At 31.7% G+C, this 21,411-nt stretch overlaps 2 protein-coding genes and 1 non-coding gene across 4 annotated transcripts; 2 read left to right on the top strand and 1 right to left on the bottom strand.

Moving 5' to 3' along the window:
• The first annotated feature begins 4,614 nt into the window (after positions 1–4,614).
• On the top strand, positions 4,615–4,688 carry TRNAT-AGU (transfer RNA threonine (anticodon AGU)). Its single transcript has one exon. It is a non-coding gene; the product is annotated as a tRNA-Thr (tRNA).
• Positions 4,689–6,121: 1,433 nt separating this feature from the next.
• Positions 6,122–12,693, top strand: LOC132039259 (two-component response regulator ARR1-like). The gene is made up of 7 exons (XM_059429785.1): positions 6,122–6,472; positions 8,485–8,637; positions 8,709–9,092; positions 10,250–10,326; positions 11,149–11,721; positions 11,801–11,920; positions 12,616–12,693. Exons 1-7 carry the CDS (start codon positions 6,328–6,330, stop codon positions 12,691–12,693), a joined length of 1,530 nt encoding a protein of 509 aa, XP_059285768.1. The 5' UTR covers positions 6,122–6,327.
• Positions 12,694–17,133: 4,440 nt separating this feature from the next.
• LOC132040085 (GATA transcription factor 15-like) lies at positions 17,134–19,781 on the bottom strand. 2 transcript variants are annotated; one of them, XM_059430702.1, is made up of 3 exons: positions 19,584–19,781; positions 18,665–18,799; positions 17,134–17,798 (listed from the first exon to the last, which is right to left on the bottom strand). In XM_059430702.1, exons 2-3 carry the CDS (start codon positions 18,779–18,781, stop codon positions 17,451–17,453), a joined length of 465 nt encoding a protein of 154 aa, XP_059286685.1. In that variant the 5' UTR covers positions 18,782–18,799; positions 19,584–19,781; the 3' UTR covers positions 17,134–17,450. The 2 variants fall into 2 exon arrangements, with proteins under 2 accessions (XP_059286685.1, XP_059286684.1); XM_059430701.1 differs by having other exon boundaries at positions 18,885–19,780.
• Between the last annotated feature and the right edge of the window lie 1,630 nt (positions 19,782–21,411).

Genomic DNA, 21,411 nt, shown 5'->3' with positions numbered 1-21,411 from the left:
TCCTCCAAAATGACATTGCAGCTAGTGTTAAGAATTTATATAGAATTTGGGTTATGAATAAAGGCTTGACTTTTGGGTTTAATTTCGGAATTGCCATCACCCAACTTGGCATGAAAAAATTGGTGTCATTGACTCATCATTATGTGCTTAAGTTTGGACATTAGTGTAAGTAAAGAGAAAAAAAAAAAGAAAAAAAAAATATTTTTTGATTTACCACACGTGTTCAATATTTAGTGTTTGCATTCTACTATAGGAGACTTCATTGTAAAATTTCCGTGGATCATTTTTTTTTGACAGTTACTCCGTCCGTCACATAATAAATGTCAAAAACACGCATATTAAAAAATTAATAATATATTGTAAAATTTATCAAATTATCCCTATATAATAAAAATAAATTACTTTTATCTTTTTGTTAGAGCATGCATAAGAAGTAAATCTTTTGATATTGGAATCCAATAATACCAAGTTATTATATGACTTTTCCAATCATCATTTAAATGTTACTTTATTGTCTAAGATAGAATTGGAAAAAATTAGTTAATTTATGTCTTGATTTTCTAAGATGACACTTATTATGGGACGAAGGGAGTATTTAGTAAATGACCTTTTTTTTTCTTGCAAATTATGGGATAGTTACTTTGCAAATTATGACCCTCTCTTGTTTTCCCCCTTTGAAATAGTGTTTACATCCTACTGTAGGAGACTTCATTGGAAAATTTCCGTCTATTATCTTTTTTGGGATAGTTATTTGGTAAATGACTCTTTTTTTTTCTCTTGTAAATTATGGATTTTAGATCATGATCTAAAGATAACTTTTGAGCAAACGAAAATTTTTATGAGAGAACATTAGATCACTATATAAAATTTTACGTATAAGTTAATGCAGATCTTAAGCGACAATCTAATGTTTCGTCCGTAGGGTCAGCAATATATGAGCAAATTTAAAGAAATTGCATTCCTAAATAGTGAAATTGCTTAAAGATCAAAACTTTATGGGAATTTTAGAAAAATTGCTGAGGAGAAAATTGGAAATTCTTCGAGAAGTTTCTGGAAATGGGGGGTGAAAGGTTAGAGAAAGCCTCCAAATTTACATTTTAGTAAGTGTGGTGAATTTATATAAAGTTTGGGTCATAAATAAAGGCTTGATTTTGGCTTTAATTTCGAAATTGCCATCACCACTTGGCAGCGAAAAATTGGAGTCTGACTCATCATGATGTGTATATTCTTGGAAAAATATGGAAGCTTGGCGGTGAAGTTTGGACATTGGTTTATAAAATTCCAAGAGAAAAAAAAGAAGGATTTTATTTTTTGATTTATCACTGGGTGTCTAGAACTTGCTTTGGAGTATGCTTCCTAGTTCCTTCCACCAGGACTCCATTGTAAAATTTTCTCTAGGTACCCTATCCCTTTTTTGGATAACTGTTTAGTACATGACCTCATGACCATATATTTTATTTCTCTTGCAATTTATGGATCTTTTAGACCGCGATCCAAAGATCTTTTTTGAATAAATTAAAACTCTTATGAGAAAATGTTAGACCTGGTATAATTTATTAGTATAAGTTATTGCAACACGTTGGATGATAATGTAATGTTTTGTCTGTAAGTTTGAGTAGTATATGAGCAAACATTAGACCAGATCTAATCTAACGTTGTCCGAAAGGGTAAACTTTGGGTTATATACACAACCTTTAAATATAAGGACAAATCTAAATGATGGACCAAATAAGAGACATTTGCGTAAATCAATCGATTCTATTTTCAAGATTCGAACACGAGAATTTGATTAAACATGTAAACCTTTTGTCTCTTTTATCACAATTCCAAATTATATCCTTTGTCACTTTCATCATATATAGTGTCAACTAGTTTTATGAGGCTTGTGCTAAGCTCGGGCCCAAATTCAAGATATAAAAGAAAACATTGTAATTAAAGAAATATAATTAAGTTACACTTTTTTACTGTATAATAATTAAAATTTCAAATAAATAAACTTGTAATATATGAAAGCAAAACTTTCATTTCACTCCTTTAACATTTTAACTTTCATTGTTGAAGTTATTTACTTAAAATCAGATGAGGAGTCAGGATTTAAAGTTTTATGAGTTCTGAATTCTAATCTTTTAAGTTATTCGGTTCTAAATTAACAATCAATACATATTCAATAATTTTTTTTTTTAAATGCATAGTTTAAACCAAAATTTCCGGATCCGACCAAACTCATAGCCAACACTCTAACTTCGGCCTGCTTCAAACTCATTTTGTGCTTATCTTAAACTCATTTAAGATTTTAATAAGGTATTTTATTTTCACCTGTATTAACCAAAGTAGTTATATTTTCATCTTCTAGAATTATCTAACACGATAAATTTTAAACAACTCCCAATTTATAGTACTACATATTTACAACTTTAGTTTCTAGTTTCTACACAAATTAACCTAATTGTCTTACAAGAATATTAATAAATGAAAACTAAATTAATGAACAAAGTAAAAACAATTTAAAACTATACCTGAAAATAAATTAAGGACCTTTATAAGCACATATGAGCTCACTATAGACAAATTATGGAAAGTTTAAGGATAAAAGATATAGTAAGACCTAATAAATGCTTGCTTGTTAAAAAAAAAGGCTTCACAGTAGCTTAAATTTAACGTAACGTATAGGACAAATAATACCGCCTCAAATATTTGTCACATTTCGTTTCCGAAAGGTAATTTGACTAATTTTTTGAGCTAAATTGAATTAGATTAATTTAATATTCTAAAATTAAAATTTAGATATTCGAAATTACACGAAAAATCTATCAATATAGTGATTTTTTAAAAAGACCTATTGGTTAAAATTTATGTAATTTGATCCCGGCAAAGTGAATCATGGCAGATATTTCGGGATGGAGTAAAAGTAATTAAGGGGAAAAAAATTACAAAAAGTTACTACTCCAATATTGACCAATAACAAAGGCCCATGTGGCCTGTGGGTCTTAAGAAAGGAACAATGACAAAAGTAAACATTTGCAAGGAAAAAGCAAGCAACAGCCCATGTGGCAAAATCATCACCAATGGATTGTGGTATGTGAGGACAACAAAAGGGCTATATCCTTGCTTATATGTTAATAAAAATAAATATAAGTAGTAAATCATAAATTTTGTATGAGTTCATGTTTTCTCCAGTAATTTAATGTCTGCACTTAAATGTGTTGACTTGCTTATATGTTAATAAAAATAAATATAAGTAGTAAATCATAAATTTTGTATGAGTTCATGTTTTCTCCAGTAATTTAATGTCTGCACTTAAATGTGTTGACTTGATGTCGTAATGTACGCGCCACGTGTAATAGATTTTATGATTAATTATAGGGTTAGAATGTTATGAAAAATACGAAATTTCCCTGAGAAGCAATCGTAATCATATGTCCTCATTCAATTCATGCAAGGAAATGCATGGTCTGTGAACCAACTAATTAGCTCATTAAAAAAATTTGTGAACTTTCAATATGAAATCCAAATATATTTAACCAATTAAACTTTACTCCTTTATTCAGTGTGCCTGTTTAAAACTCAACTATTTTTCCTCTTAACTTTTTCGTGAAATGAATGTACATGAAACATGTATATATAAGAGTAAACAATGCCGCATTAAAGTAAATGTTATCTCCACCGTGGCTATTGGATACAATGAATTAATTAAACTATACAAAGTAAGAATGCAGAAACTGGATAAATTACTATAACAACAACATGCCCTGTAATTAAATTACTGGAAGATAAGAACATGAAAACATCTCTACCTTTATACAGGTAGAATGGCGAATCGGGAGTTTCATTCAGGGTATTCGAAAAAAAGAAAAAGCTAAATATAAATTGTAATTTTTTGCCGAGGATATTCAAAAGTTAATATACACATAAAACTTACCCTATATATACACCGTAATTTTTTTAGGGGTGTTCGGCGAACACCGTAAAATCCAGGTAGAGGTTGTTTAGATGCCTTGGCTAAAATTAAGTTAAAGAATGACAATATGAAATTTGAGTTGGTTGTTTTACAAAAAATAAAAATAAAAATTGTGAGTTATTTTTTTAACAATGCCCATTAAAAGAAGGAACTAACAAGTCAGATATCTTAATTCTGCATGAACAACATATTTTATACTTCTAGTACTTAATTATGGAACATATTGTGAGTTACCATACACTTCTTGTACCGAGAACATGATCTTAGATAAGAGGTTATATATGGAGGACACAGGTTAAGGTATAGAATGTTGTAGGTAGTAGAATGTTGTCCTATCTATCATTTTCATACTAGTAATTGTAGTATTATTCTTGTCGTTTCTTGTCCTTCTATTTATGTTCCTATCTGTTGTTTCTTTTAATTCGATTATCATATTATTTTGTGGTAGTTACGGCTTCCTTTTTCAGATAGCTTTATCATGTTTTTTACCATATTTGGCCATGTTTTTAATACTGCTTTTCCTTGTGCTGAGGGCCTACCGGAAATAGTTTCTATATCTCCGAAGGTAGGGGTAAAGTTGCGTACACTCTACCGTTTGCAGCCCTCACTCCCGAAATTGGCAATATTATCCCAAAAAGAGAAACATCTGACACAAAGCTCTCGTAGCTCAGTTGGTTAGAGCACCCGTTTAGTAAGCGGGAGGTCTTGAGTTCGACTCTCAACGAGAGCAATTTGCATGTTTTTTCCCTCTTACATGGGTTAGTTTTTAATCCTTTTTTTTTTTTTTCATACCTTGTAAATACGTAATAATAATGGTGTTAGGGTGACTGACAGTATTGTCAACGATGATGATTGATTGAAGTCTAGATTTAACTATTTTAATCAATTGGTTTAAAATTATTTGATAAAAGTGATGTCTTTTAGAACTTTATTTCCATTTTCATTCATTTTTTATATAGAATCTTTCACAGCTTCATCCAATTTATCAACTAGTTCTTAGGCAGTACTAATTAGCTAATTAGGAAGCATGTTGTCATTAATGTAGTTGTATGAAAACCTATATTTTACATAAATTTACTTTCCATGTTTATACCAATCTATTTTCAAACTTCAAAGTCCATCCAAAGTAATTGGAGTCCATATTTAAATATTGCGAATGTTGTTCTTTTTTGGATTGATGGAATATATTACTATAGTCATTTAACGCCTGAATTTATTTTATATAACAGGTCTTTTTGATTTTTAATCTCTTATTTATTCAGAAATTATATTTTTGCCTTTTTTATTTTCTTATTCATCATCGTCTAAAACTTTTTTCGGGTTATTTGGCTAAATAATAATACAATATTCCTAATAGTAAGAATATTACTGAACTTTTATGATTTTTTAATGAAAAAATAAAATTCAAATGTAAAATTTTGAAACCCGTAAATAAGAGTTTGGATCAAACACCTTTTGCTCAAAGTTGTAAATCAGAATATTGACTTACCTTATTGGTTGAATTGAAGAGATTAGTTAAAAGTATACTTGTACTCCAGTATAAAAACATTCCTTGTATATATCAATCTACTTCATTCATTTTATTTATAATTCACTTACTAAAAGAAAACTATCATATAGTCAAATAACCGAAAAAACTTTTTAAAAAAATGAAACAGCTTGAATAAAAATGGAATAAAAAGAAGATAAAGATAGACACTAAAACTTTAGTAAATTGAACAAATTACACATTAATGAATGTATATAGATATAAATATACTCCGTCAGTCTCAAAAGAGTTCTATTAATACTAAAATTCTTAATTTATACCTTTTAGTAGCATTTTTCAAATAATATTAAAATCTGTAAGCTTCACTAAAAATTATTATAATAAACCCTAAATAACAACTACTACGAAAATTATTTATCTCTACTACTATTTGTTTAAACTAATAAATACACAATATGTATTTTTTACTTATTTAAAGTAAATAAATCAGAGATTTCGGTTTAGAATCGTGATTGTGGAGTTGTCTTTGTTAGAAAATACTTCATCTCAAGTGTGGGAATTCGTGAAGCGTACCTGAACTTACGTGGGCCCCAATACGAATACGACGAACACCGAATTAAAATTTGAACAAGAAATAAAAAGTCTACTACAATAACCGTAAATAAACCTCTCTCCCCGCTCTTACTTTGATCGACTTGCCAGCACAACGTCTTTTTGAGAGAAGCCAGAAAGAAAAAGAAAAAAAGAGATAGATATATATAAGTAGTTCTTTTATTTTTAAATTTTCTTTTACTTGTTGTTTTTTTTTCCCTTCTTTTTCTCTCTTTATATCGTTCATACTATATATTTCCATCTGCTTCTTCACAATTGAATAAACCCCATGTCTACTTCTACTTCTGGTGCATGTTTGACGGCCAGTGATGGCTTATCAAGCAAGTTCCCAACGTTCCGGTTGCTTGTTGTTGATGATGATGCTACTTGTCTCACACTATTGGAAAGAATGCTTAAGGAGTGCCACTATGAAGGTAATCAATATTTTTGCTCTACAGTTTTCATGCAACAGTAGTATAAAGTTCAAGTCCTTGTGCCTTTTTTGTTATTTTCATTTTGAGTTTTAGGGAGAAATTAGTTGAATGTGTTGTCTACTTAGTACGTTAATTTGGTTCTTTTGAGCTTTGGGAGTACTCAATCTTGTTGAATTAATGTTGTGGCCCAAAGGCGGTCCAGAATTTTAATCTTGAGCGTTTTGGATTTAATTGTACATATTTTGTGATTTTTTAACATAGATATATACAGGGTTTTAGACAAAAGCTATTAGATTTTGCCGAACTCACATGTTATGTACGACCTCCGCCCTGTATAAGCCATTAAAGAGCAATAATGACAATAGCTACAAATGCCCCAGTCCCAAGCTAGTAAATTGTAGGATTCATTATAAGACCCTGTTTGGAGATGGTTTGAAACCATGTTTCAAAACATGGCTAGCTGTCGATTTGGATATTTTAAATCTCGACATGCACCTTGAAAATTATCGAAACATTCTCAATTCTTATATGATCTTACCAAATGAGCAAGTCATAAATAACAAAATCGCTAACTTAACGCCTTTCTAAAAAATACAATATCAATTAATCAAACTTTAGATCAATAAAACGAAAATTTAACATGAATATTAATGTAACTTCTTTAATATAATCCTCCATACATAAATTAAAGGTTGTAGATATAAATAAAGGTTTGGAAGTTAATGAGATTGGTAAATGATTGATGGGGGGAATTATTAAAAATATCTACCAACTTATGGGTCTTTTTTTACAAAATATAAACTTATGGGTTAAATTTTATATTTAAAAAAAGTTGAAACCATGGTTTCAAACTCCAAATCATGCCTTTTTAGATGATTTGCAGTTTGAAATCCGTAAATGATTTATTGGTTTGGGATCATGATTTCAAACCATGGTTTGGAAACAATTTGGCCAAACGCCTACTAAGTTAACCAATTTTAGGCTAGCTGTCAATCTACTGCACTTTTATGCACTTATATCAAGGTTTGTGATATCAAGGTTTGTGACCAGCAATATGAGGAAGCTTACTTGAAGGAGTTAAATCATAAAAGTACTTTGTTCTTTTTTTGGTAGAATACTGCTTTTGTTCAATTATATGTGGTATTATTACTATTTGGAGCGTCAAAAAGGTTTCTCTTTGACCATAAAATTTATTTTTGACTTACTAACTCATACTCGTTCGTCCCAATTTGTTTAACACTTTTTGCTTTTTGAATTTAATATTAACCGTGTGTTTGAATATAGAATCTTTAAATTTTCGAAATAAAATTTACATATTTGGAAGCTTTACGTAAAAATATTAAAGTCACCATAATTTAAAAACATATGAAAAAATACGGTCAAAGAGCAACTCGTTTGACTCTCGAAAAGCGAGAAGTATCAAACAAATTGAGACAAAGGGAGTAATTCTTTTTATGTAGTTTCTATATGTATATATTTTTTTTCAAAAAACTTGAAGATTCTATGTCCAAATCCGCACTGAAAATTTAGTATGACCCTCGTAATTCCAAACTCGCCACATAAAATGCAATAGAGTAGAAGTTTTTCAAAATCTGGCTTTTAGGTGATTTTCCGTTTTAGGTGATCTAGGAAATGTAAATTTTTATGTAGGTCCTAAATATGTAAGTTTTGTTTGAAAGAACTTAAAGATTCTATGTCCGAGTTTACACTGATTAAGTGATCTGATCCCCTCGTACTCTGAATGTCGCCACATAAAATAGAATGGAGTAGACGTTCAAAATTCGGCTTTTAGGGGATCTAGGAAATGTTTATGTTGAGAATTGAAGCTGGAAGAGTGCTTGTGCTTGGATTTGTGTTTACATGTTTCTAAAGACCTTTGAACTTCACCAAGTGAATTTTTAATGAGGAAAAGGAATAAGGAATTTCTGTAGGTTGATGTTGATGTTGATCCTGAACAGAACTTTTTGTTCTTTTCTCCTCAAAATTCATTCCAAGTTAATGGTTTCTTCCAGTTACCACGTGTAATCGAGCAGAGGTTGCATTGTCATTGCTCCGCGAAAACAAAAATGGCTTTCACTTGGTGATAAGCGATGTCCACATGCCAGACATGGACGGTTTTAAACTTCTCGAGCACATTGGTCTGGAGATGGACCTGCCTGTTATAAGTAAGTATTCTTTAGAAATGCTGAATTTGTATTAATTGGTAGACTTTAACTTCCATTTTGTGATTGGACAGTGATGTCTGGGGATGATAGTAGAAATGTAATTCTGAAAGGTGTGATTCACGGTGCACTTGATTATCTGATCAAACCGGTGCGTATTGAGGCACTGAAGAACATTTGGCAGCATGTGGTTCGACAAAATAAGGATGAGTGGAAGGGCAAGATTTTAGATCAGTCAGGAAATATTGAAGATGGAGAAAGGCTGCAAGAACCAGCAGTAGATGTTGAGTACTCGTATTCAGCTAATGAAGGGAGGTTGAAAAGCTCAAGGAAACGTGAGAAGGAAAATGAAATGAAAGAAAGGGATGATATATCCACATCGAAGAAAGCACGTATAATTTGGTCAGCGGAACTTCATAAAAAGTTTGTACAAGCTTTCATGCAACTTGGACCGGACAGTATGTATCATTTTACCAGTATTTTGGATATTTATTAGCTTTTTGTCTTGTTAATCCAATTCTATGTTCCAAATTGTCTGGTTATTTTGCATCAGCAATCTTATTTCATTCATCAGATTCCTCATCATTACATTTTGCTTCTCATGACTTGAAGTCTCTTCTTCTTGCAGTCTATACCTAATAAAATCACATACCAAATGTGCAGTCTTTGGATTTTATTTGTGCATTTACATGTATCTTTCTCTATTAACCGTGCTTTGTTCACAATCAATATATCTTTTTAATATGTCAACACATTTCCCTGTATGTGATATGTGGCACCCCCTTGGATTCTTTTCAACAGCAATTTACATAAATGCTTACCTTACGTCTTCTCTCTTCTTCCTGTTCTTTTCCCGGTAGTTAAGTTCAAGAGTTAGAGACCTTATTTGAGTAATATGATTCCTCATCAGCAGAGCTACCTTATTTGAGTAATATGATTCCTCATCAGCAGAGCTAGTTCTTTATCTGAATTTTGCGCTTCTTTTACTTTGTGCATCATAAAACTCTTATGCTGAAGATGTGCGTTCACATGCAAATATTGTTGTACCTTTCTCCATTTCCCTGTGCTTACTCTCACTTGGGGTGGGGGTAGACGCTTATATTATGACTTTGTTAACAGCTACTTATTAAGTTCAGCTAGAGATATGTTTAAGATAGGAGTACTAAAATTGTGCAGAAATGAGAGATCCGTCGAAAACATTTCACATCATATCCTAAGTGGCGATTTAAAGTTCTAGCTTATACTAGTTTGACCTTTTTGAAGATGGATCGAAGAGGGATAAAGTAAATATTGGGATTGAGGGGGTTCAAAGATCCAATCGTGAGCTATATGAGATTAGTCAAATTATGTTTTTCCTTGGTTGGTAGTGTCTTACTCTCTAATATCATATTTAGTGTTCAATAAAAAGGTGGTGATTTTGGTATGTATGTATTACAAAGAACAATATTATCTAGTTCTCACTTGACTCCACTCTCCGTGATTGTGATATTGCTTTTATTTTCATGTAAATGTGTAGTTCAAGAAGGTCTTCTACGATACAATTGATTAAAAATCAATATTATCATCACATTTATTTTCATATTCCTTGTTGTCTCAACTTTAACTATGCATACAGGGGCTGTTCCCAAGAAAATTCTCGAACTGATGAATGTTCCGTGGCTAAAAAGAGAAAACGTTGCTAGCCACCTTCAGGTACCGAGAACTTTTACCTTTTACCCCTTTCAAGAATTTAAATCATGCATTAGAAATTTCATTGGCTAACGATCTCATGTGTTGGTTGTATATCTTGCAACATATACTCAATTGAGATGTTCCGTAGTATTTTCACTAGTTAGTGCTAAAGGTGAAAGGGAAGTTATCTCAAATACATCCTTTAGGAATAAATGTGAAAATAACTAGAATGGAACACAGTGAAAGCAAATGATCCATACAGGTGACATCAATTAGTTGGATTAATGTTTACTCATTGATGTTACACTTATATTAAGTTGTGATAGGCATATGTGCAGGAATTAGAGTATTTTTAGTTTTAGGGAACTCCTAATTTTCCTCATAAGATAGAAAAGGACAGCCCAAATCATTAAACTTCCACCCAAGTAGTTTTAAGTATTGAATGAAATGGACCTGAATATAGCATAAACTGCTAGAGTATTTCTCCCACCCCAAATAGTTTTCGGCTAAATAGTACTCCCTCCGTTTCAATTTGTTTGTCTTACTTTCCTTTTTAGTTTGTATAAAAAGGAACGTCTCTTTCCTAATTTGACAACTCTTTAATTCCAACATCCCACATGGCATGTTTAAGATCACAATATTAAAGGACATTTTTGTACATTATACATATCTTTAGTTTAAGATCACAAAATTCAGAAGTGTTCATTACTTTCTTAAACTTCATTTCAGTCAAACTAAGACAAACAAATTGAAACAGATGGAGTACTTTATTAATTGAGTATTTGTTAGTGGGGTGGTAGAATGATTGATTGATTGAATACTTATTAGTAGCAATTGTTACAGAAATACCGGTTGATTCTACGGAAGGATAAACTGGATAATGCTTTCATGGGACAATCGGAAGCAACTGTTGGGACATTGTCAAACGGTCTTGATCTTCAAGCTCTTACACCTACGGGTCAATTTCCCGCTCAAAGCCTTTCTACCTTCCCGTTGTCCGCCACATTGGGTAGGCCTGCAACAAAATCTCCCATATGTATTCCCCTAGCAAACCAGAGAAACCATTTTAGCTTTGAAAATTCCATGTTGAGCTATCAAGGTCAGCAACGACTGAACAATGGCAATAAGCAAGTTAACTTGCTTTATGGAATCCCAACTACTGTGGAACCAAAGCCATCCTTTGTGGAAATGAATATGCAGCAACAAAATAAATCTTTAGTTGCACGGATTTCTCAACCACAGTTACGAGCTCAGATGCTAAGTGAATGCAATAAGGTCCTATTACGGAATGGTATTGTTGATAGTGCGCAAGTTAGTATGTTCAATCATGTTCCCCAAGTGTCTTCAGCAGTAGATTTCTCATTAAATCAAAACATATGTTTTTGGAAATTTCATTGGCTAACGAATTTCCATATCGCAAGACGGGATACGTAAGGAAGAAGGTTAAATTTATGATATTTTCACACATGATTGAATGTTGGACCTTTGAATTCAGCATGGTAATTTTCCGAGTGGACCTCCTGGAAATGTTAACGTTAGTCCGCAAGTTAACTCGGTTACCATTTTCCCTGAGCAATTTGGACAAGAGGACCTCATGAGTGCCCTTTTCGAGCAGGTTAGTCTTAATTTATTACCTTTACGTTGCTTCAATATTAGTTGCTATGTTTTCTTTGAGTCTTTTAGTCATGTCAGACGTTTATATGCTAGTAGAAGTAACATGGAACTTCTTGTACTTTTTATTTTATATGAGATGAGCTTTAGTGGTGCGACACGATCAGTAAGTATTCATATAATCGCCCCTAAAAAGGGCATTTAAATAAAATTAGTAGCCTAAAGCCAGATTTTAATAAGAGATCTTAAGTATATATACACGAAAAAAATATTGTTGCAATTTTTTTATTTTTACATACTTGTTTTTAGTGTAGTATTCATAAAAGATATAAACATTTAACTTCATATAGTAATAAGGTTTAATTCAAGTTAATAAGATCCATGTTAGTCATGTGTTTGCAATACATTACCTAGGATATTATTGTAAAACTATTTTTATTAACTTGGATCAAAAGAATTCAACAATTAATGCCCAAATCCACCATAAATTTTGTACTTTTTTCTACAATCTTTCAATATTGTTTAAGCGAACATTAAATTTACTAGTAGTAAAAAAAATTGTGGCCTCAAAATATTGGGGAACTAAAACAAAGACTTCAACTTGTTTGGGATTGAGGCGAAGTTGTTGACCTTACTTTATTCAATGTCTAAGCTTATAACTGCGGGCTTTTACTGATTTGGGTTAATTTTGTGTACTAGCAACAACAAGAAAGTGATGGACCAGTTGAAGCTGAGTTTGGCAATGATGAGTATGCATTGGACAATCTTCCTACGTGAAGAAGGTTTGTTGAGTTTGTATAAATAGTTTACGTGAAGAAGGGTTTGTTGATAAATAGTTTACGCTATGAACACATGATTCAGAGTCATTAGTGTCCAATAATTACCTTTATAATTGTAAATTAGCTGCTTCAGTTAACCAATGAAACTCCATTTTGGTTCACTGAAACTAATATTTAGTTTGGATTCCGGTTTCAAGTAGTGCCTATATTCCAGCAAATAATGCAATGAAGCCTAACAAAATGTTGTGAAAAATGCTACTGCCTGGTTGCAAAGGCACACACGTGAAGTTTTGAATTATAGCGTGCGCAAGTGATGTTGCAGAGTTTTTCATAAACGTTGCATATTTCTAACTTAACAAAAATAATTGCGTTTTTCCCTTTCACCTTTAGATTGATCTTAGTGTACAGATTTGAGTTTCAATTGCTAATTTTCTTAGTTGCTCATGTATCTTGTCATTTCTATAGTCTCTTTTGTGCTTTATTTCGGATGAGCATTTTGTTGATGATATATAAACACACACATTTCAATAAAATTAGTAGCCTAAAGACAACTTTTAATAAGAAGCCTTAATATATGCACAAAAAAATATTATTGTCTTTTTTTATTTTTTCATATTTGTTGTTTTTAGTGTAGTATTCATAAAAGGCATAAAACATTTAACTTTACATAGTAATATTATTATTTATAATCGTAAGGATTAATTCAAGTTAATAAGATGTTAGTCATGTATTTGTAATACATTACCTAGGATAATATTGTAAAACTTTATTATTAATATGAAAATTTGATTGGTTTAATTCAAAGTTCTAAAATATTTATGTTAAAAATTTAGGTAGTTTTTCTCTCCATAAAATTTGTACTTTTTTCTTGCAATCTTCAATATTGTCTAAGCGAAAATAATATTTACTATTAAATTTGGGGCCTCAAAATATTGGGGCCAAAAGCAAAGACTTTACTAGTATGATCCTTGAGCCACCCCTACCACCAACTTACTTGGGATTGAGGCGAAGTTGTTGACCTTATTTCATTCATGTCTAAGCTAATTATAACTGCGAGCTTTACTTATTTGGATTAATTTTTTGTACTAGCAACATCAAGGAAGTGTTGGACAGGTTGAAAATGAGTTTGGTGACGATGAGGATGCATTGGACAATCTTCCCATGTAAGATGTGAAGAAGGGTTAGTCGATATAGTTTACACTATGAACACATTTTCGGAGTCACTAGTGTCCAATAATTACCTTTACAGCAAAAAATTAGCTTCATTTTACCAATGAAACAACATTTTGGTTCAGTTCACTGCATTCTGGTTTCAAGTCATGCGTATTCCAGCAAATAATGCATTGGAGTCTGACATTTCAAATTGATCTTAGTGTACAGATTTGGCTTTCAATTGCTATAAAGCACAAGTGTCTAGAGTTTCCTTAGTTGCTCATGAATCTTGTCATTCCTATAGCTTCTTCTGTGCTTTATTTTTTTATGAGCAATTAATGATGTATATAAATATCCTTCTTTCTTTAATACTTCATGTCCCAATAAATATCGTCATATAAAATGAAACAAGCGGAGCATTTGTATAAAATGACTGAATGGATGTGAATTATGTCACTAACTTTAAAAGACACAAGGTAAGAGGATCTTCCCAAAAGATTTATTCAGTGGGTATGTTACGTTGTTGTTGTTGTTGACTGAATGGATGTGAACTTTGCAAGTTCAACTAAATCAACTAGTGAAGTCGATGGTTTCATTTTTTTTTTTTCTGTTGTTACTTTCTTCCACCTCTCCTCTCCAATCCTCTATCAAACTTGTGTTTCCCAAGCGCTATGAAATGGGGGTCTTTCTGTCGCCTATCATATGTGTCGGCTTGGCTTCGTCCCGAATCAAGGAGGCATTCTGGCGAATGCATGCGTGTAGGAAAGCCGCCGTTCACCGGGGCGTCGGTCACCAGCTCCCCCGACATCAGGTCACCAACTCCCTTGACCTTCCTGCATGCCTGCCCCATATATGGTCTTACGACTTTGCGGAGACCTGTGTTTTTGGTAAACAGTCGCTCGGGTCTGAAATAAGAATACACGAACAAGGTGATCCCAAAAGAATCCTCAATAATGAGCTGGAAATTCAGTGCCCCTCTGACCAAAAGAGAAATGACAATGAAAAAGAATGTGCTACTACTGTAGCTGACCTTAAACACGTGACGAATGGATCCAAAATGAGATCAATTTTAGTCCTACATCACTACATGTCAATGTCTGTTGCGTGATCTTAAGAAAGAAAAACTATCCAAATTAAATTTTTTTACTTTCAAATATTTTAATTTTTATCTTCCGTTATAATTAAGAAGACAAGTCATATTGCAATTGTATCGCCTTTGTTCTTGACTTTAGCGGAACTTAAACATAAATCGGAGGATTTCATGTTTCAAAATAGCTGGAAAATCTGTCCAAGTTTATCACTTTACTTATTATATAGTTTAAAAATATCCTTAGTTGAGCGTATGACCTTGCGGGGCAGGTTGAGTGAAAAGGATGCCTTTTCGGAATAGGGATCTTTTGATGGCCGGTAGCTGCTTTCTGCATCCTTATTAGTGCCAACTTCCTTGAAGTCTTCTACACCTATTCCATATATGATTTACAACTTTTGGAGACTTGATAATAGTTCCTCCGCATCCCAGCGCGCCCTAGGCGCGCGACACTCAAGCCAACCCACATACACGAACTAACGGTGGATAATCATTTCAAAACTAATACAACTCCATGAATGAGCAAAATGAAGGTTGCATTAATGATAAAGATCTCTGGAGAGTATAATAATGAGAATAAATCTTTCGTATACGAAAATATTTCGTATAGTATTATTTTGAGTCCTTTTGTAACTTCAATGTCGTACTTCCAACTCATTTCTCACGTCTCCACAAATGTATCCAAATATGAGATAAATTTTAGTTCAATTAAAAATAAAAAAATAAAAAAGGACATTTTTCTTTGAAAAAAAAAAAATAGTTTGAAAGTCATATCACATATGGTTAAAAAGTTTTCAATCTATTCCACAACAGATGATTAAAAGAGTAGCTTAATAGTAAGTCATTATCTGTAATTAAATTTTATATAAACTTAATTAAATTTTATATAAACTAAATTATATACCACTCCCAGGTCCCAACCCTACAATTCAAGAAAGCTCTCAGTTTGATTAAACTCTTTTTGATCACTATACTCACACCTACCCTGTAACTCTACTAAACCAAAAATGTACAACCACAACTCCACATATTCTCTTTTTACTTTATGAATATCGAGCTACTTTGCCTACTTCGCAACTATTCATTAAATACCGATTAAAAGCCACACGTTTCAGTGTGTTTTTATATTGACTACCAAATACACGCTTAAGGGCCCTTTTTAATCCACGTCCAAACTAGTAGCATAATCAATGACTCTACATAGATTAACATTAATTAAATTAAACTAAAACACATGCCCACCTCAACCCTACATTGTCGAGAGCTCTCAACATTAATTAACCTCCTTTTTATCATCCTGGATTCTTCTCATATACCTACCTTCTTGCTCTACCTACCCAAACATGTGCTCCAATCAGACCAATTAGTACAACAAGCCTTTACCTCTATCTACACATAGAAGGTAGAACGGTTGTTCCCAAATCAGTAACCCTATTTTACTATTATATATAAGAGGGAATGTGAGGACTTTTGTAGTCCTCACAATAATTTTAAAATTTTTAAAAAACTTTTTCATTAATTACTTTTATGTCCTAATTTTATTTATTTAAGTCAATTTTTTTGTTTTTAAACTTTTAATTAGTAACTCTTTGTAGTCCTTACAATAATTTTCAAATTTTTTAAAACTTTTTAATTAATTACTTTTAGGTCCTAATCTTATTTATTTATGTTTTTTTTTTTTTTTTTTTTTAAAGTCTACTTTGATTAAACCTCTTTTTTTTTTTTTTGATTTTAGATTCTTCATATCGCATTTGAGTGTCCAGAATACGTTCAACCTATTAAGAGAGGTACTCCAAAGATTTTTTTTCATATCCATGTTCGAAAATACTAATTAAGAGAGAGCTCTCTGTTGCACAAGTTAAATTATATATTTGTCTTAAAAATTCATTAATTATGTATAGATTATTTATTTAGAACTAAATAACCAAAAATTAGGATACATAATTTATAATTTCATCAAAATGGAAGTTAAAATATTAAAGGAGTGGAATGAAAATTTTGCTTTTATATAGCTACCCACTTGTGGGACTACTGAAGTATATGATTGTTGTTGTTGTCTTCTAACACAAATTATATTTCTTTAGTTAAAATATCTGCTTTTATATCTTGAGTTTGCATTGCTCAACTCGGGCCTCACATAACTAGTAAATTAAAATAAATTAAAATTAAATCAGATCACAGCAATTAGTACAACAAACAAATAGCACAAGTAGTAACACTTAGATTAAAATAAATTAAATTAAATTAAAACACACGCCAATTCTCAACCCTACATTCTTGAGAGCTATCAACTTTGATTAAGCACTTTTTATCATTCTAGATTCTTCCCATATACCTACCTTTGCTCAACCTTCCTAAAAAGGTACTACTTTCACTGCAATTAGTACAAACATTACTCTTGCGAGCTCTCAACTTGATTAAGCTCTTTTCTATCATCCAAGATTCTAACTATGCATCTACCTTCTTGATCTACCAACCCAAAAAGACACTACAATCACTGCCATTAGTACAACTCATTAAGCATAAACAGAGCCACAAGAAAGAGCCATCAACAAGAATGCTGCTTGTTCTTCTTCACCCAATTTTCTTCTCTGTGCAGAGTTTGATCTTGGTCTTTGCATTGCTACTTCTCTACCAAAATGCAATAATCTCTTTTTAAAAGGAATGCACTTTTCACTCTGCTTCACTACTGCATTACTAGTTGAACTTTCTCCACTGCTGCTTGTACTGCTGGTACTACTCTGGTTCTGTTGATGGCCAATTGTCTTATTTGAAGATTTTTTTGATTTCTTGTCTTCTTTGTTCAATCCTAAAAGAGCTCTTCTCTTTTTTCTGCTCCTTATCCCACATGCATTACACAATGACTGCATTCACCATGATCAAGTTATCAGATTGAATTATTATCTTTTTGAGAAAAATTAGACATACCCTATAATAAAATGTGTCCTAACATGCAACCATAAAAAATAGGCAAAAAAAAAAAAACCCACTTGAAAAGTCTCAATTCAAGTGACATTTTTGTTTTATAGTCACAAAAATGTCTATAACTTGTTTTAAACAACAAGATTTAAAAGTCTTCCTTTAATAAATTTCATGCTAGATTAAACACAATCATTCTCATTCACTTTTGACACTTGTTTTGCCTTGAATATGTCCCAGTTTTTTAACACAAATCCACTAACAACAAGTATACTACATGTACAACTTTCAAGAATGCAATTTACCTACAGTAATTTTCAGTGTCATCTTTGTCAAATTAATCTTTTCAACTATTACTTCAAGATTTTATTTCACTATTCCAAACAAATACAACAACACAGCCAATTGTCTATGGACAGTAGAGCATATGCATACCTTACCCCTACCTTAGGAGGTATAGAGGTTGTTTCAGGCACACCCTCAGCACAAGAACAACCAATTTACAGCAGTATATAAAAAAGAATCAATGGCAAAATACTACAGAAAGCATGATAAAGCTGACTGAAAAAAAAGGTCATAACTACCACAAATAATACATTAATCAAAGTACAAGGATCAACAAATAATACAAGTAACATAAATCAAAGGACAAGAAACTACCAGAATAATACTACAGGTACTTGAAAGGATAGCACTCAACTACTCCAAACACAAACATGCAAGTCAACTTAACATTTTAAAACTCAATCAGACACATACTATATATACATTAAAAAAAATCAATTAGCAAAATGAAGATTATTTTACTGACCTTAGGTCCAGCAGGACCACCTCTCCAAAGAGGTGTTTTTGTAGTACCACAATCAACACATGTTTTCTGATTAGTCTCTATTGAAACCCTTTCTGGTGTTTGATTTTGCCCACTCATTTCTTCAGTTTCTTGAACCTAAAAAAACCATAACAAAAAATTAATATCAAACACTAATCCACATATTAATTGAAAAAAAAAAAAAAAGTGAACAAAAGGGTACCTCGTGATCACTTGTTTTATCACTTATATCCACCATTTTGGATCAACTAAAAAACCACCTTAATCAGTAGTGATTAACAATCACAACTCAAAATCAAGTGGGGTTTAACAAAATCTGATTAAGACCCAGATTAGAAAATGGCAAAAACCAGGTTAATAAAGATGTTTTTCAACAAATTAGCTAATAAGCACAACTTCAGGTTAGAAAAAAAAAAAGGAATATACTAATGTTTACGAAGGAAAATCAAAAGAAAAAACACCTTGATCATAAATCACAACTCACTATTAAGTTGATTTTAACAAAAACTAAGTGATACCCAAACAAGAAAATGACAAAAACTAGCTAAACAAAGATTTTTATACCCAAACTAGCCCCAAATAAAAACAAAGAAACTGATCAATGATGATCAAAACTCACAACTAAGAGGGTTTTAACAAAAAACTAAGCAAGAACCAGATAATAAAATGACAAAAACTAGCTAAACAAACATTTTTATCACCAAATTAGCACAAAAAACAAGAACCAAATAAACTCCTATTTTTGTAGCATACAGAAAGGTTTTAAAACAAAAATTAACTATTAAGTGAGTTTTAACAAAAACTAAGCACGACCCAGATACTAAAATGGCAAAAACTAGCTAAATAGAGTTTTTTTTCTCTTCAAATTAGAAGAAAAAAAAAACAAAGAAACCTTCCTTACTATACTTCACTAATAAGCACAACTTTAAGGCACAAAAAAGGAGTACACTAGGAGAAATTAAAGTTTAGCTAAGGTTTAAATAAGAAGATATTGATAAACCGACATGAAAATGAAAAAAAAAATTAATAGAGGCTACTAGAATGATATAGAGAAAAAAAAATGAAGTGATAAATATGAAGAGATAATAAAAAGAGACGTAGCCGAAAAAATAAATATATTGGAAGGGTTTATAAGAGAGTGTGCAAGAAAACCCTAGGCGCGGGTGAAGTGAAATGACGGAATTGACCTTGTTATGAAATTTTTGATTTGGTAATGTACCCGCCAAAATATGGTGGGTTTTTAATTGAAAACGGCGCCATTAATTTGGTTGTTTTTGGAATTTGGAAGTTTGGTGGGATATTTTGGCAAATTCATTTGTATTTTCCTTTTGCCGCTCAACTCAAAAACTACGTTTTTTTTTTATACTTTGGCCGGTATCCGTTATGGAATTCGATTAATTTAAATTTGCGTCGAAAAAATTTATTTCAGGAGATAAATCAATCCCTACCAAAAGTGATTTTCTACATAGGATTTGAATCCAAAACCTCTAAGTAAGGATGAAGAAGTTCTTAGCTTTAGTGTAACCATTAGTGCTATAGTACTATACTTACAAGTTAAATCCATTTTAAAATGGGATGCAATAATACAGGTGTTCAGTTACAGTTCGGCATAATACTGCAGTTTTGCGTTAGTGAATTCTCAAACATGCCACTTGTCAGTTGAATATTTCAACTTACAAAATAATTATTTAGACACCTTCAAATTTTATGTGTCGCGTCAGTGCCACATTAACATTTGTGTTTACGTGTTCAACTTTATACAAGTTGAGGTGTCTGCTTGTGCAGACCCAAAGTTCGAGGGCATACTTGCCTGCTGAGACCAAGTTTGAGGGCTTGTTTATTTGTTATGCCTTACTGTTTTTTTTTTTTTTTTTTTTTACAAGTTCCGCAAGTAGTTTTGGATAGATCATGTACTCCTCCTATCCCATATTAGTAGCCGCGGTTACTAAAAATACTTGTCATTCTATAAAATCAAGATGAAAATGATTAAAATATCGATTAGAGTGCAATTTGTTAAAGAGAGATAAAGATAAGATGGTAAAAATACACCTTCTATCTATGATTTCTTAAGAGCATGCCAAAAAAATGTGACAACCAAATATAGGACAGAGGGAGCTTTTGTTTTGAGACAAGCAGTTAATACGTATAAATGCACATTTTTCTAGAATTTAGAACTCATACACTCAAAAATCTAATCTCACCTCACTTCCATATAAGCGATTTCATCGATGCTAACCAAATATTCCTTCGAGTTGCGTATGAGGTCTAATATGCGTGGCACTGAGAATAGAATTCGAAAGATTGGTTTAGTAGAGACGGATTCATGATTTATCTTTGATTAATTCAATTTTCAAGATATTTAGTAAAAGAATTACTACTATTATATGTTCAGAATTTAGTGCATATATTTATGTTTAAATTAAGTTGTGTTGTTCAGTTAAATCTATTGAACATTGCAATTTGCAACTATGTGCTTCGATATTGCTTCTCCATTTTTCTCCCTTAATTCCCTTCTCTCGAAAATAAATCTCACGTTTCCTTTGTTCGTCTTCTTTACTTATATCAAATTTTACAATGATTAGTTTGATTTTACACAATGTGTTAAATCCTAATTAATTGAAAATGAAATGTGATGATTGACATACTTTTTTTTTATCTAAGAGAAAAAATGTTGTTTGCCCATCAACTTTGAATGCTATTAATTGGTTAATTCCTTTTCATTAATCATA

Source organism: Lycium ferocissimum, chromosome 12 (genome assembly GCF_029784015.1).
Source record: "Lycium ferocissimum isolate CSIRO_LF1 chromosome 12, AGI_CSIRO_Lferr_CH_V1, whole genome shotgun sequence".
Taxonomy (NCBI): domain Eukaryota; kingdom Viridiplantae; phylum Streptophyta; class Magnoliopsida; order Solanales; family Solanaceae; genus Lycium; species Lycium ferocissimum.
The sequence above is the reverse complement of the archived record's forward strand: the minus strand, read 5'-3'. Positions and strand labels throughout refer to the sequence as shown.